At 40.1% G+C, this 14,482-nt stretch overlaps 1 protein-coding gene and 1 long non-coding RNA gene across 5 annotated transcripts in view; one reads left to right on the top strand and one right to left on the bottom strand.

Moving 5' to 3' along the window:
• LOC117878197 overlaps positions 1-14,482 on the top strand; it is a 128,259-nt gene that overhangs the window by 62,537 nt on the left and 51,240 nt on the right. For 3 of the 4 annotated variants that reach the window (XR_004645919.1, XR_004645917.1, XR_004645920.1), the window contains one exon: positions 394-2,997. This is a non-coding gene — a long non-coding RNA (uncharacterized LOC117878197). Of the gene's footprint in view, positions 1-393; positions 2,998-14,482 lie in introns of those variants that run through there. The other variant, XR_004645918.1, reaches the window with a different exon arrangement.
• The window catches only part of IL15 (interleukin 15), a 65,958-nt gene that overhangs the window by 41,170 nt on the left and 10,306 nt on the right, over positions 1-14,482 (bottom strand). Inside the window, exon 2 of the mRNA XM_034772251.1 lies at positions 10,098-10,227. Within this exon, the coding sequence (XP_034628142.1) occupies positions 10,098-10,160 (63 nt within the window). The 5' untranslated portion in view covers positions 10,161-10,227. The remainder of the gene's footprint in view (positions 1-10,097; positions 10,228-14,482) is intronic.

Below are 14,482 nucleotides of genomic sequence, written 5' to 3'. Positions count from 1 at the left end.
TTTCCCCATCCATACCCAACAACCCTCCAACTTCACACCCCGGCTCCTTCCCAGAAATTATTTCCCTCTCCCTCAGCTTGTCTGTTACCTCTGACTTTGCACTGCTTCTGGGGAGTGTGGGAAATATGGTTCTGTACTGTAGTTTAAATTAATTATTACTCAAGAGCTCTGCATTAATATGCCTAGTAAGGAATCTATTTGTCAAAAAACATTTTCTGAATCTTTTTTGTTGTCTATATTGCTACAGACATATTTGCTGACATTTATTTTGAAATACATGATCAAAATAATTGAAACTGGTGTGATTATATTGTTGTTTTGACAAATAAAATATGCAGAATTTTGCAGAATTGGAAAATATTGTGAACAAAACTTTTAATTTTTTTGGCACAGAATTCCCCCAGGAGTAAATAATGCTCTGCGCCACATTGCTGGCAATTGTGAAGACACAGAGGCTGCTTGTGCTTTATGTGAGCTCTCAGAGCCAAGTGACTTTGGTTTTGGACTTTGCCTGCTGCACCACCGAGTGGATGAAGTGGCTGCAGCAGCGGCTTCTTCAGCAGCAGACAGAGGAAGATGAGGATGACACCAGGTAACTATTACTACAGTAACTCTTCCTGAAGCAGCTTCACACAGTGCAGTGCCATTGCTGGGTTCAGAAACAAGTGTCAACTGGTGGGAAAGGATCAACCTGCAGACCTGAGATGACTAAATTTGAGGATGGCGAAGGCAATTTTTTTTAGATCTGTGCTATGCAAGTCTCAGAGCTGCAGTGACAAACTACCAACATGCAGTGGCATGTACCCATTGAGAAGCAGGTCACCATTGCCCTCTGGAAGCTGGCCAACCCCGAATATTACTAGTCTGTAGCCAATCGGACATAGAGAGACTGACAGTTGGGGCCATTGTCATGCATGTGTGTTGCACCGGATTGCACTGGGTTGTAAAGCTGGGTAATGCTCAGGAGGTTATTGGTGGCTTTGTGTTCATGGGGTTCCCAAACTGTATTGGAACAATTGATGAGATCCAAGTGCCTATTGTTTGCCCCTACACCAGGGCTTGGAGCTTATAAACAGGAAGGGGTTTTTCTCTCTGGTGGTCCAAGGCCTGGTTGGCCACCATGGCAGGTTTACAAACAAATTCAGGGAGGTCCACAATGCTAGGATCTTTCTGAACTCAGCTGTATTTACCTTAATGAATAAAGGAGACTTTGTCTCCAGGATCACTATGGACATTAATGTTGTGGAAATTGTGCCAGTTATCCTAGGAGACCCAGTTTATCCTCTGATTCCCTGATTAATGAAGCCATTCACAGGGCATTTGGACAGAGGGAAGGAACAGTTTAAGGATCACCTGAGTAGTTGCAGAATGGCAGTGAAATGTGCATTTGGTCACCTGAAAGGCAGGTGGGGCTGTTTATGGACTAGGTTGTGAGCTACATAAAAAGAGCTCACCTAAGATTATAGCTGCATGTTCTATTTTGCACAACATTTTGTGAGAGTAACAGAGAAAGCTTTAACGAAGGGTGGGATGCAGAGACTTGCTTGGTTTGAGCAGCCAGTAAGGTGTCTACTAGAAAATGGAACCAGCCAGGCCAATACTGTCAGGAATGCCTATTGCTCTTATTTTGAGTCTGAGGCCTGAAAATGTTCAGCCGAACATCCAGCTGCTATCCCAGGTGGTGGACGCAGGGGATAGATTGTGAACACTGCAGTCTCTTTTGTAAAAACCTGTGACATGGAAAATTCATAGTACATTCTGTGTACCAGAATGTGTACCACATTGCAGATTTTTTTTATGAATTAATTGTAATGGGTTATTAAACAACAATTTCTTATATAACAGCTAGCAATAAACCTTTAATTAAAACAAAAATGAAACAGTTTTAAAGTGAAACAGTGCAGTGGAGGGCAGCACACAACAAGGGGGGGGACTCCAGGTCACAGGTCATTATACGTCTTGCCCTCTGTCTCTTCTTGTTCATCTGTCTTTTGGTGCTGAGTCTCAGGGCTCAAAATTATCAGGGGCATTAGATGACTCAAAAGAGCTGGGGTCCCACATGCAATTATTCTTGCTGCCCTGAGCTGGGGCCCTGGCCTCTGGGAACATGGCTGTGGGAGCACAGTGGGAAACATATGCTGGTGTTCCCAGTACCCTGTATTGTCCAGGAGCTGCAGAACATGGCTAGGTCCTGGCTGAGGGCACTAGATTGTCAGCATGCCCACAAACAATATGCACTTCAGCAGAGCGTTCTGCTTCTGTATTGCCTGCAGGAGTTGCCTCTGAATCATCTCCCGGTCTGTCTCTAGTGTTTTTTGCCATGGCGACGCTGTCCCTGGCCACTTCAGTGTTTTCTCTGGGTAGCTTCCTGTCTTTCTCCATCTCAGACTTCAAAAACAACCTCCAGCTCTCTGTAGTTTTCCATAGTTTCTGAGGAGTCTGCAATGAGTTCTGAGAACATTTCATCCTGAGCTCTCTATTTCTTCCCCCTCAAGTTAGTCCACCACACAGCTATTGACAAGGCCCTGTCCTTGATGGTCTGGCCACTATGGGTGCCATGACCGGAGGAGTAGGGGAAAAAAACAAACAGTTCTTGCTTCTATTCCAAAGAGGCTCTGATAGCATTTTTAACATGTATTTCTGATTTCCCCTTCCTGAGATTCTTCTCAGTCTTGGGGGAGACCTCAGAGATGGTAAGTTGTGTGTGCATGTGGAGGTCTAGATTAGGGTTGCCAACCCTCCAGGATTGTTCTGGAGTCCCCAGAAATTAAAGATTGATCTTTAATTAAAGATTAAATTAAATCTCCGGGAATTTATTTAACCAAAGTTGGCAACCCTAGTCTAGACTGGGATTTCAAGGGTGTGCAGTATAAGCTGTTTGAATGTGCAGTTGTGCTTTGGAGGCAGTGGAGTATTGGGAATTATGTTCCTGGCTTGGCTTTTCAGTTTAGGCTGTGCCTTGGAGGAGCTTGTGTGGCGTTGGAGAGCTTAGCAGGGGGTGGGCAAGCTGGATACTAAACCTCTCTCCATTCCCTTTGGACTGCCCTGACTCTCTAGGATGTTGAAGCACATGACCAGGTGGCAGAGAATGGCCTTTCTCAAAAAGGCAAAAGGCAGTGAGGTATGCTATGAAGTTATTGGCCAGGATGGTGCCACCAGAAGTGCTGCAGGGTCGAAAGGGAATTGTGAGCTGTGTTGGGGGCGGTGACTGAGCAGCTATGCTACAGAATGTCTGGACCAAAATCAAGCAATTTCTCACTCTTAGATTCTGCTTTATCTCCCCTGCAGATGTGCTATAAGTGCAGAGAAAAATCAATTTGGTTCTGCACTGGTTATTTGAAACCTTAACTGCTCAGTCTTTTTCTGTATAAGCCTGTGAAAAGTGATTAAGAGCTGTATCACTATGCTATCCCTCGGGTAAAATATTTTTCTTGTAGGAATCTTTGTTACAGGGCATAGATTCCTCTGACATTCAGGGGTACAACCCAGACCAGTGAGGGGCTGTCACTCCAACCCTGCACATTGGGGTGCCTCACAATGCTCTGCTGCTGTAACTCCCACATGGGTCCCTCACAAACCACCAAACAGCATTCTGCTACTGCCTTGAATGTTTGTGTATAGCTGTAGCCTGTAAGCCATACATCAGTCACACTCTGGCTTCCACCAGCCTTGGTTTCCACTTTTAGAATGACCCCAACACACTCCTAGTCCTGGATTTTCCCCCAAAATGTGTGTTCTACACTGTCCAGTCCTCTCCTGGACAGTCCACATATATTAGGTCTGTTGCCCCTCTAGAGGGGTCAATATACAACAGTTTGCCACCCTACATGGAGTTACCCACACAGTTCACAACACTGGATTAGTTTTGATTTAAAGAATAAAACAAGTTTATTTACCTCCAAGGAGAGAGGTTTTAAGAGAGTACAAGTATAAGGCATTAAAGTCAGAAATGGTTACAAGAGAAATAAAGATAAGTTTTAATACTAAGATGTATTTTAACAAACTAGACTTAGTTCAAGGTGAAGTCCCTTACCATATGGGCCTAGAAACACTGCTGACCAAATTCTTAGGCCAGGATCTGCTCCCAAAATCCAAAGGCTGTATTGTATTTATGCAATTGATTATTCCTTCGTAAGTGTAGGACTCACATTTGTCCTTATTGAATTTCATCCTATGTATTTCAGACCATTTCTCCAGTTTGTCAAGATAATTTTGAATTCTAAACTGTGGCTTTAAGAATGTAACCTGGATGTATATATGATTAATGGTGACAAAAATTATAACTTTAATACTGGAAAAGAAGTGTTCTCTAAATAAGGTGGAATGATTGGATAGCCTTACTCAGATTGCATCCCTGGTGAGAGTAATTTAGTCCCATACAAAAAAGCCTACATTAAAATAGAGTTAAGACTGAGAATATGTATTAGTAATTTAAGAGTAAAAACATTACAAGGAGATTGTAGTTAGTCTAAAATCAAGTGTTACACAATTTAACTTTCACTTATAGTGATACCATGCAATAGCCATATGATTATGATTGCGGCATTTTGTGTCTGGGGTCCCAGATTAGGTTGAACTGACTTTTAAAAGCACATTAGCTGTTTCCATTTGGTTCCCATCATGATATCACTATAGGACAGAGTTAAGATTGTGAGAGTACTTTAATGTGCATTTCCTGACATATTTGGATTTCTGTTGCATGTAATCTTAACTCTGCATTTATAATGCTTGCTCTTGAGTTAATTACAACATTCTTGTCATGAGTTTTACCTTTAAAATTGATGCTTGCTTTCAACCTTAGCTTCATCTTAACTCATTTTTTGGTCTGGGGAGTTCCTTGGTTTGCTGCAGCTTATTAAAAATTTCTCACTGCAATACTAAACAAGAAACCCAAAGAGAAACTACCATGCTATATTTCTAATGGTTTGAAATATGTAGTATCAACCTTAAATATATTATTTAGTATTTTTTTAACTTTTAAGGGCAAAATGCACCAGAGTAAAACAGTCAGAGCTTGCTGGCCAGTTAAGCTGGCTGTACAGCTGCTTTGCATCTTCAAAGCAGTGCAAAGCAACTGGAGTGTAGTGGTTAATCTGGCCTTTAATTTGCAATTGATTTTTTTGGTTTAGAGGGTGATATTACAGAGACAGAAACTGTGTGAAAGGAAGGGCAATGATGAGCCAAATCTAGGTCACCCCCAATGCTTCTAGTTCAGTTTCCACAGTCGTGCTGCCTTGGTGCATAGCAGAGCTGAGGCAGAAGAGTAATGAGTCATCTTTCAAGCACTGATGCTCAAATTAGTATGCAGCTACAGAACTGTTAAAGAGCATTGACCACTGGGCCAAGTAAACTGTACAGTCTCCCTTGTATCTTTGAGCCATTACAACCAATAGAATTGTTGCATGAAAATTAGCTCTAGAGAAAGGATGGTAATTGGTTTAGTTACTTGTGATATCACAGTAGTCCATCTTACGTGTTACCTCAGCTGTTGAACTGACCCTGCCTGTAGCTTATAACAAGTAGATACAAAAATTGTTGTTAATGTAAACTTTAATTATATCTTAATCTCTTTGAAGTTTCATGTGTAGGTTATATTTAAACATTCCTGATAGCTAAAATTGATTAAAGAGTCTGTTTTATTCTATTATTGCTATCATTTGAAACCAAGAAAACCCTGATGCAGATGATAAATTTCTTTAAGAACCCAGTGTTTAATTAAGTTTAACTCTAACTGACAGATTTATATAACAACATTCCAGGACTGTCACTCTGAAGCCTAGATTGTCTGAGTCAGGGTGAAGCAATGGAAACAGTTACAAGCATATTCAGAGCTCTTTTTGTTTAAAATATCACCATATTTATTTATCACTGAGATTTGTGGTCTGCTAATGTCCACTTTAAGTACTCAGACGTCTTGGGGTTTTTTTAAACTGTCTGAATTACACCTGTACAATAGCATAGGCTTTCATCTTAACTTATAAAATCTTGAAAATTAATTCATTCTTTAGCTCAAAGAGAAAGTGCTGTAAGTTTGGGGAGGTTATGGAAAATATTCTGTATGTAAAAGATGTGAATCGCAACATTAAGTGTGAAATGGAACTCAACCTGAAGTGTAGTGTCACAAGCAAGGCCTCCATAATTAAATATAGCATATTTTTTAAAACATTGTTTTGAAAAATAAGTTGATACCATTTATAAATTATATTCAGGGAGTGGAATTAAAATGTGAAAGTAATAAGTTTTGGGAGGCAGTGAGCATGTTTCTGTTGTGTGCTAGTACAAATGAGCCCTTATCTCTGCAGCACATAAGCCCTACCACAATACAAATAATAGAAGATTAATATAAAATACACCAATACTATTTGTTAGCCTGTTTTTAAAGGTTTTGGGTGATTTTAAGGGGACTTGCGTTCCTAAGTCACTTAAGTGCTTTTGAAAATTCCATCCTTCATATTAAAAGGGACAACTTACTTCAAATATTTTTCTGTTTTGTTTGTCAGATTTGTGGGATTAGCTAATAACTGATCTATGAATATATCTGTCCAGGGAATAATGCCAATAGTAGCTATGTTAGAACTGTATATCTATTTTTAAATGGACTTAATATCTTAAATAAGAGAGAAGAAGAGAATCAGTAACTCACAACCAGACATGCTGATATCTGACAGCAGCCTGACACAGCCCTTTCTCATTCTCCATTTAATGCCAGGTCTAATACTAGTAACTATGCTCTTAATTACATAGATAAGTACCTTCTCAGCAGTGCGAGGGTCCAGACTGTTTAAAAAAACCACACCAAACAAGCACACAGAGGGAAAACATCTGAAATAGTGAGAACAACTGTGGAGATATGCAATTATAGCATGAATGTATGCAAAATTGTATGTCCAGATTTCTCAGATGGGTGCAAATCTCTAAAGGGCGCAAGATATCATTTCATTTAAACAAATTCCAGGCTGCAGCAAAGGTGGGTATATATCTTGTGAATGAGCAATAATTTCTAGCAAGTAATGAAGTGTATTGTATGTAAATACTAGAAGAAGAATAGATTGCTCAAATGGCATACAGAACAGAATTATATAAAGGATTAACATGTCCTCATTGTTACAAGATTACTGCACATCCAATGTTGCAATTCACTTTTTAAATGAACTGTTTGAAAAAAGGAACTTTCTTATAATTAATCCTCCCTCCCTTACATCATCTTAAGAATACATATTAATTTACAAAGCCCAGGGCAGAACACTATCACTCATTTACTGGATCAGCCAGCCCCATTTATTTTTAAAAGTAGGACATTTGCCATTTGAATCTTGTTTGCTAATCTCTAGCACTATATTCTCCCTTCTGGATAAATGTATGATACGTTTTTTCAAGCTTTTAAGGCTCCTACAGTAGGGTTTCATCTAAGGCATGTAACATGTGAAACAATTCACTAACCTTTCTCTCCCATAAAGAAGTGTTAAGAAATCACCTGAGGCCATAAACTTCCCTGAGAACCCAGAGATCATTTAACAGCAATCCCAGTTCCAAGGCAGCAACAATTCCAGTCTCTCTCCATAGAGCAGAGCCCACGGCAACCCAGCAGCTCTCCTCTTTTTTGCTGGATAAAGAAGACCAATCTATCAAGTTCTATATCAAACATATCTCATCAATATACCAATTAGCAGTCTTCTGCAATCCTCACTTATCAAACCCTTTGAATAGTCATAGGGCCAAATAGGCTCTGAATTTACACCAACCATTTCTTCCTTAACCATCATTATGATCCTGTAGTCTTCCATACAGGAAGGGACAGAGGAGTGATGGTTAGGTAATGAGGGTGGGGTACAGTCGACTTTTAGTTAATGTGGTAATAAATTAGTAATATTTTTGGATTCTATTTTCCTGATATAGGTCAATCTGAACTACTTACTCGAAATCAAGAAATGAGTAAGGAATTATACAAAATGCTAGTCCATTGCAATCAAATTAAGTTGACAATCTTATCAGCAAGACAACTGTAAATGAGGTGGAAAATACTGTTGAGGATTAACATGATTCAGTCATATTAATTTCCAAATATATTTTGGTCATCTCCCCCATGATTGCATTAATGTCATGATGCAAGTTGGAGTTCACAGTATATTTCAGACAGCTTTAGATTTGTAACTATTCAGTAACACCAGAAAGTTCGATCTTGGAAGGATTAAAATCATCTATAGTCTGTCAGAAAATTCTAGAACAAGCATAATTATGACTATACTAAATCAGAGTTGCAGCAAGGATAGGAGACAGAAGGGGAAAAATATCTTTAACTATGTGAAAAAGGATAATGGAAGAGTCTCTTTTTTCTGAGAAACAAAATGATCGGCCTTGCAGGTTCAAAGATAAAGTCTATTAAATATATTTTACATTTATTTAGTAGCTTTAGTCAAAAAGTCTGCGGAAGAATTTTACAACCATTAATTATATTCCACAATACCTCTTAAAGGGAGGTAGGAGATACTGAAATCATCTCCCCATTGAAAGGTAGCTATCTCTAAGGAAAAATTCAACTGGTAATAACACACAGCATTGTCACACAGCAATTTAGGGATATGAATTGAAGGAAACAGCCAAATCTTTGGTCCCTTCTCTGGCTGCTGCAAAACTAGCTTAACTGGCCCATGTGGGAGGCAGAATGTAATTATGCAAACAGGAGTTTGGCCAGGACATTAAGGCTAATAGTTCTACTTCTGCAAAAAGTATCGTGAAAACCCAAAAGTAGGTCAAGCAGATTTTACTATTGCAACATAAAACAAGTACTTTTCATAGCACTGTGCAGTTTAATAATATACTTGGTCTCTGGATCAGAACAGTCAAAGAGAGAAAAATCAACTGCTGAATCACTAACTACACCTCTACCCCGATATAACAGTGTCCTTGGGAGCCAAAAAATCTTACCGCGTTATAGGTGAAACCGCATTATATCAAACTTGCTTTGATCCGCCGGAGTGCGCAGCTCCACCCCTCCGGAGCACTGCTTTACCGTGTTATATTCGAATTCGTGTTATATCGGGTCGTGTTATATCAGGGTAGAGGTGTATTTGCATCACTCTGATTTTCCTTGGAAGTCTCTCTGCCAAATATTGACAATGTCCAACTTTGCATAGTTTGCTTGGAAACTGTATTGCTTCAGACCATTGCTGAGAGATGTTGCACACAGAGTAATCATGATGTCTGTTATAAGGTTGCCTAACCATTTCCATGATCACCCTATTTTCAATTGTTTATAACTTTGACAAATGTTAACCTTTCAGGATGAAGTTTTCCATGGTTGCAGACTGCCTCAATTTAATTTTTTGGGGGAGGGCAGGAAGCATAGGGAGGATTAATCAAAAACAGTGCCACCGTTTTCAAGAAAGAGGTCAATGAAAAATATCAAGTTTTGGCTACGTTAAAAAATAAAATACCCACCATCTTTTGAACAGCTTTAGCACCTCGGTGGTTTGAAATAGGAACTTGAAGTTTGAGAAAGGAATAGTTCTGAGGTCAGCCATTCACTGTCCCCATGAAAATCCATCCAGATTTTACCAAGTTATAAACCATGTAAAATCACCACTTTTGCACATGCACAATAGAAATTGTGTCACTTCTGAAAGTTCAAACTCATACTGCATCATTCTGAAATAAATGCACAGCACTATATGTCCATCTAGGACACAAGCAAGACGGCAGCAATAACTTCAGCTGCTGTTTTCCCTCCATCAAATACCCTTTGGTCTAGGGTAAGCAATGTAACGATCATGAGGGTTATTAAATAACAAATCTGTGAACGAGAAAGAAATAAAACTGATACTAGACGTTACTGTGCTAAATAAAGAACATGAATAACAATTAAATAAACTAAGAACCTTCAGCATTCTTTGAATAATTCTGGTAAGAATGGGTAATAGGGAGTGAAAAAACACAAGAAAACCAATTTTGTCATCTAAAAAATCCAAGGTTAATTTAAAGTTTTGAACTTACAATATCACAGAAGTGTAGGGTTGGAATTGTTGAATTATTTCTCCTAATTATTTTACACCATTTGGAACATAAAATATGCTTAAACCTTTGTAACAAATGTGACTTACCTGAGTCCCTAGCCAGTGCCGTGCTCCAATAGAGTTCCATGGTGGCCAGGCCATCACCAGCATGGTGCCTGCTGGGACATCACTCAAATCAGAAGCAGATTAGCTACATCAGAAAAGTTCTTTTGAGGACCTAGAGGTGAAAAAAAACCCAGTAGGTTTAATGTTGGGCTGAAAAGCATTCAGATCATTACAACTATTGGAGGCATTCAGCACATATAGTTAAAGTTGCTGAAATTTTGTAAGTCATCTTTAAATCTTCCAAATGTTGGAAAAACAAGACATGGACTTTTAAAAGGTTGCATTTATCTGCTCAATGCCGGAGACCCATCTTGCTTCTGTCATCTTTGAATGCTAAAGTATGTTTTGGGATTTTTTGTGGGAAAGGGGTGTTTTGGTGGAGTCACTTTTTGTGATTGATAATGACAAGTCACAAGAGAGACTGAAGCCAAGTTAGAAAAGGAGCAGTACTAGTACCATTAATGTCAATAGAGTTCCATGCTTAATGCAATGGTAGGAGTGTTGCCCTAACAATACTGAAACTTTGCTTTTTGTGCATGCACACGTACACACATACACTTGCCCCCTGCACAGACAAATGTACAATGCAGATGTAAGAAAACTTACTGTAATCACTATATTATGAAAGAAGCTAAAAACAAAGTAAATTAAGTAATTATCATAACGTGGCAGGAAGGCCAGTTAGTTCTTAAGAAGCTACCCATCATTTTTTCCACCAGCTTTATTTAAGCAGTGCTTCTGTAATGGACAGGGGTAGCTCTATGTATTTTGCCGCCCCAAGCATAGCGGTCAGGCGGCCTTCGGTGGCGTGCCTGCGGGAGGTCCGTTGGTAACGCGGATTCGACGGCGTGCCTGCGGGAGGTCCACCGATGTCGCGCCATCGGCGTCCCCACCGCCGAATTGCCGCCAAAGCCACGGGACCGGCGGACCTCCCGCAGGCACGCCACCGAAGGCCGCCTGACTGCCCCCTCACAGCAACCGGCAGGCCGCCCCCCGCGGCTTGTCGCCCCAGGCACATGATTGGTCCGCTGGTGCCTGGAGCCGCCCCTGGTAGTGGGGTGGCAATATGACAGCTGCCCAGCCAGTATCTCCTACTGTCCTCTTAACAGTCCATTCCCTTTTATATTACATTTGTCTCCGCTAAAACAATGAAAGTAAACTAGTAAATTTTGTTTCTGTTCTAGAGTCAGCTTTTGGTTTTTATACTCTTGGGTTCTGGTGCACTTGCACAAGTGTTTGGGAGAATGTTTATTTGTTTAAAAAAATCTGTTGCCATTTTAATTTAAACAACATTTATGAAATATTTCTAATTACATTCTGTAAAAGTCCATTTACAAAAAGTAAAATATGGAAAACATTTCACCTGAGACCAGAACTGTAACCACAATGGAGAGGGCAAGGCAGCTACCCAGGGCGCAAAGTCACAGGGATGGAAAAACAGGGACAGAGATGACGTGTGTATGTGGGGGGGGCCCACATTGGGTCACTGAGGTGAGTCAGGGGATGGAAGCGGCGCTCCCTCCCAAAGTCCCACTGCGCAGGGCCACTCCCCCCCCCCCCAAGGGGTCATGCCTAACAGTTTGAAAACCTCTAAGGGGCAGTCACATGCACCCCCCCAACCTTTAAATTGTGTGCCCCCCCCCCACACACACACACACTAGCAACAGTTATGTGTCATCTCTGAATTCGGCACAGAAAAATTATGAAAAAATTGGTAGGGGACACAAATAAGCTTACTTGCCCTAGCGCTAAAATGCTTAGTTACAGCTCTGCCTGAGAGAGTCCCTTTAACTTGTACCAGCTGTTTTTTATGGTTAGGCTTAATCACAAATACAAAACTGCTGCTAATAGGGTGTGATGGGAAAGGCCCCCATCCCACTGACAGCAAGCCTAACAAGCATCCCTGCAGTGAGGCAGTGCCAATTAGTTGGGGAAGTTTGCCCAATCTACCACAAGGGCAGAACGACCCAGTCCAGTAATTCATCACTTTCTTTCTATGGCCTGAGGCCAGCTAGCATAGTTTTCCCATGTACTTTTTGAGAAGAACTTTTTCTGTTGGCTAGATATGTTACAACCAAAAACAAATAATCCAATGTCTTAATAAATCTTTCTTAACCATAATATCTACAAAAGCAAAGTACTCAATACTCAGACCTCAAGCTTTCTGTAAAATAAATATTTATATAATACTTTTATAGTTACAAATCTAGCAAACAAATTACTATATAATTCCATTATATCACTTACCAAAATACTGATTAAAGCACTTTACCAGTGCTACTCTTTGGTTTGAAGGGAATACTATTGGGTCCCCAATGGGCTTTTGCCATTGACTTCAATGGAAGCAGGCCCAAAGAAAGTGATGGCTATAGTTAAAGTTGCCTAACCCTTTCTATTGTAAGATCCTGTTGTCCATTGCTTATAACTTGGCCAAATTTTAACCATTTGGACTGAAAATTTCCATGCTAAGTGACTGCCTCAGGCTGGCTGACTTTTTTTTTTTTTTTAAGTTCTAAAGGGTATGCTTGTGTTCGTTTTAAACAAAAGTATGATTTACAAAGTACTTATGCATAAAGAAGCATGCTGTGGCTCACCACCCTAGGAACATTCTAGAAAAGCCCAAGGGAAGTGGGGTGAGCTCAACATGTGGAGTGGAGAAGTATAAGCATGTGATGAACAAATCTATATATGGAAAGGTTACATATGATTGGTTAGAGGTTTGTGTTATGTAACTTGTTACGTAACTGCCATGTGCTATAAAATAACGATGGGAGGGGCTCCTTGCTGGAGGGGCTCTGGCTGATTTTTGTACTGGGGCTCTCCCTTTGTGCACACTGAATAAAGCCTTGTTGAATTGAATCAAATCAAATTGAATCGAAGACCCTTGATTCTGCCCAGCATCTGACTCATTGGGAACCACAAAATCCCAACAGTTCCATCAAAAATGGTTCAAGCATTTCCAAGAACAAAATTAGGGGAAAATGCATTGTTTGGCTAATTTTAAATTCTTACAGTGATTTCACTGAAAAGCTGTAGCAGCCTATATTTCTGAGAAAGGATTTGAAATTTGACTGCATGGAATTTCACTCCATTATACATATCCCGGACAAGATGGACAAATGCTTCTGGCACACACCTCCATCACAAATCTCCACCAAACTACTTCTGTTGGTGTGTGTGCGATTGTACACCAAGTCCACAATACCATACTCAGTTGCTGCGTCTTTTCTCTGAGCTTCTCCATGAGGATTCATAGACCAAATATAGCATCAAATGTACTATTCCCAGCCTAAATCCGTACTGACCCTTCCAAATTTTAATAGTTCCATGCAGACACTTTTCAGTAATCTTCTCCTATGCTTTCATAGTGTTTGTTGTCAGCTTAATTGGGTGATAATGAGCACACCGTGTAATATCTTCTTTAGGTTTAAAAATAGTCACCACAAAGCTTTTATGCCATTCATCTGGCATCTTCTTTCTTAAGAATATCACTGAAGAGACTTGTAAAATACTTGATACCTTCCTTTCCCAATGACTTCAACAAATCCATCGGTACTCCATCATGCTTTCTCCTTTTCTGTTTTCCTAAGTGCCTCTACAGCCTCTTCTTTCTGTATGCAATCTATCATGCCCCAATTCATTTTATATGTTCTTAACTCCTCCTTTGGATTCTCTTCACTCATTCAAATAATCACTCCAGACTTGGTTGAGTCACTGGTCATTTACAATATTCTATGTTCATTTCTAATATGAGAAAACTCATTCACACCCTTCATCATTTTCGCTCTTGCCTTAGCAAGTTTGTAGCTGGTCTTTTCTCTCTCCCAGACAGTTATATAGCTCATCACAGGCCAAATTTTTAGCTTAGCAGCACTTCTTTTGGCCTCCTTTTTTGCTTAAACCACTGGACTGCCATTTTAATGGTTATCTCTTTCTTCTCAACAGATTCTTTAACTTTGATTTATTTATTTTTTTTTTAAACGCCTATCCAAGCAGGCTGAGGTCTGGTGAATAGCTTCAGGTGCAGCCTTCAGATTCCTAGGGAACAAGAATTCCCAGCTCTTGCAACCTCTTTCCGAGCGGGGGGAGGGGAAGGGAAGATCCTTGACTCCTATTGCTCCTTCCAGGAAGAGATTAATAATTATTGTGCCTTCTAAGGGAGAGACATGGCCAAGTTCTGCAGCTTGAAGAAGTTACCAGATCACTGAGCTCATGCTCAGTTTCTCATTACATTAAATAAAGAATAGGCCAATTAGTGTGACATTATTTGAGATACAAAACAGATGTACAAGCAGATGTACAAAACAAGGGCCTGAGACATTGTCATTATTCCCTTGCCCAAAACTACTCTTCCACTGGTGTGTTGC

This window comes from Trachemys scripta, chromosome 5 (genome assembly GCF_013100865.1).
Source record: "Trachemys scripta elegans isolate TJP31775 chromosome 5, CAS_Tse_1.0, whole genome shotgun sequence".
Lineage (NCBI taxonomy): Eukaryota > Metazoa > Chordata > Testudines > Emydidae > Trachemys > Trachemys scripta.
The sequence above is the reverse complement of the archived record's forward strand: the minus strand, read 5'-3'. Positions and strand labels throughout refer to the sequence as shown.